Source organism: Nestor notabilis, unplaced genomic scaffold, assembly GCF_000696875.1.
Source record: "Nestor notabilis isolate BGI_N333 unplaced genomic scaffold, ASM69687v1 scaffold11401, whole genome shotgun sequence".
Lineage (NCBI taxonomy): Eukaryota > Metazoa > Chordata > Aves > Psittaciformes > Psittacidae > Nestor > Nestor notabilis.
The window spans coordinates 67,691-68,334 of record NW_009916130.1 but is presented as its reverse complement, the minus strand read 5'-3'; the positions used below and the strand labels follow the sequence as shown (position 1 = coordinate 68,334).

The window sequence follows — 644 nt, the reverse complement described above, 5'->3', positions numbered from 1 at the left end:
GCTGAACTCATTAACTATCACTCAGAAGAAGCAGATGGCCTTATCTGTCTATTGAGAAAACCTTTCAACCGACCACCAGGCGTTGAACCCAAAACAGGACCTTTTGAAGATTTAAAAGAGAACCTCATCAGGGAGTATGTCAAACAAACTTGGAATTTGCAGGTAAGTCCAGGATGATTTTGCCATAAAGTGGTCTGTGAGTTAGGAGAATAAAGAGATTGGAGTGTTCGTTTCCAGCTGTTGCTGCTGTTGTGGCATTTTTTCACAATGGAGTCACAGCTGTTGAGTTTTGAGCAGTGGTCTGGTTTTTTTCCCCCAGTGAATTCAGTAAGTTGGCCATAAGTGTAGTTTTCCTTAAATTTTACAAAACATAGGATCTTTATGATGTCGTGGGTTAGCATAGCCTCTATCTAGCAGTAATCTCTCTCATCAAATTTCCACATGCACCAGAATAGATGTAATGAATGAGATACAGAACTGGTTTGTTTGATTGCTTTTGATTCTGAATTTTTATTCATTGATGTGCAGGTGGGCATGGTGACATGGTGACTTGTTTTGCATCCTCACCTCTTAGCTGGCCTCCTGCTTATTTAAATTTGTCCAAAACAGAACTTGGTTTCTTAACTGCAGAACGCTGCTTATAC

General features: G+C 40.1%; 1 protein-coding gene across 1 annotated transcript in view; it reads left to right on the top strand.

The window, feature by feature from the left end:
• The window catches only part of SYK (spleen tyrosine kinase), a 29,041-nt gene that overhangs the window by 274 nt on the left and 28,123 nt on the right, over nt 1–644 (top strand). Inside the window, 1 exon segment of the mRNA XM_010024454.1 lies at nt 1–162. This exon segment is cut by the window's left edge and continues 9 nt beyond it. Within this exon segment, the coding sequence (XP_010022756.1) occupies nt 1–162 (162 nt within the window).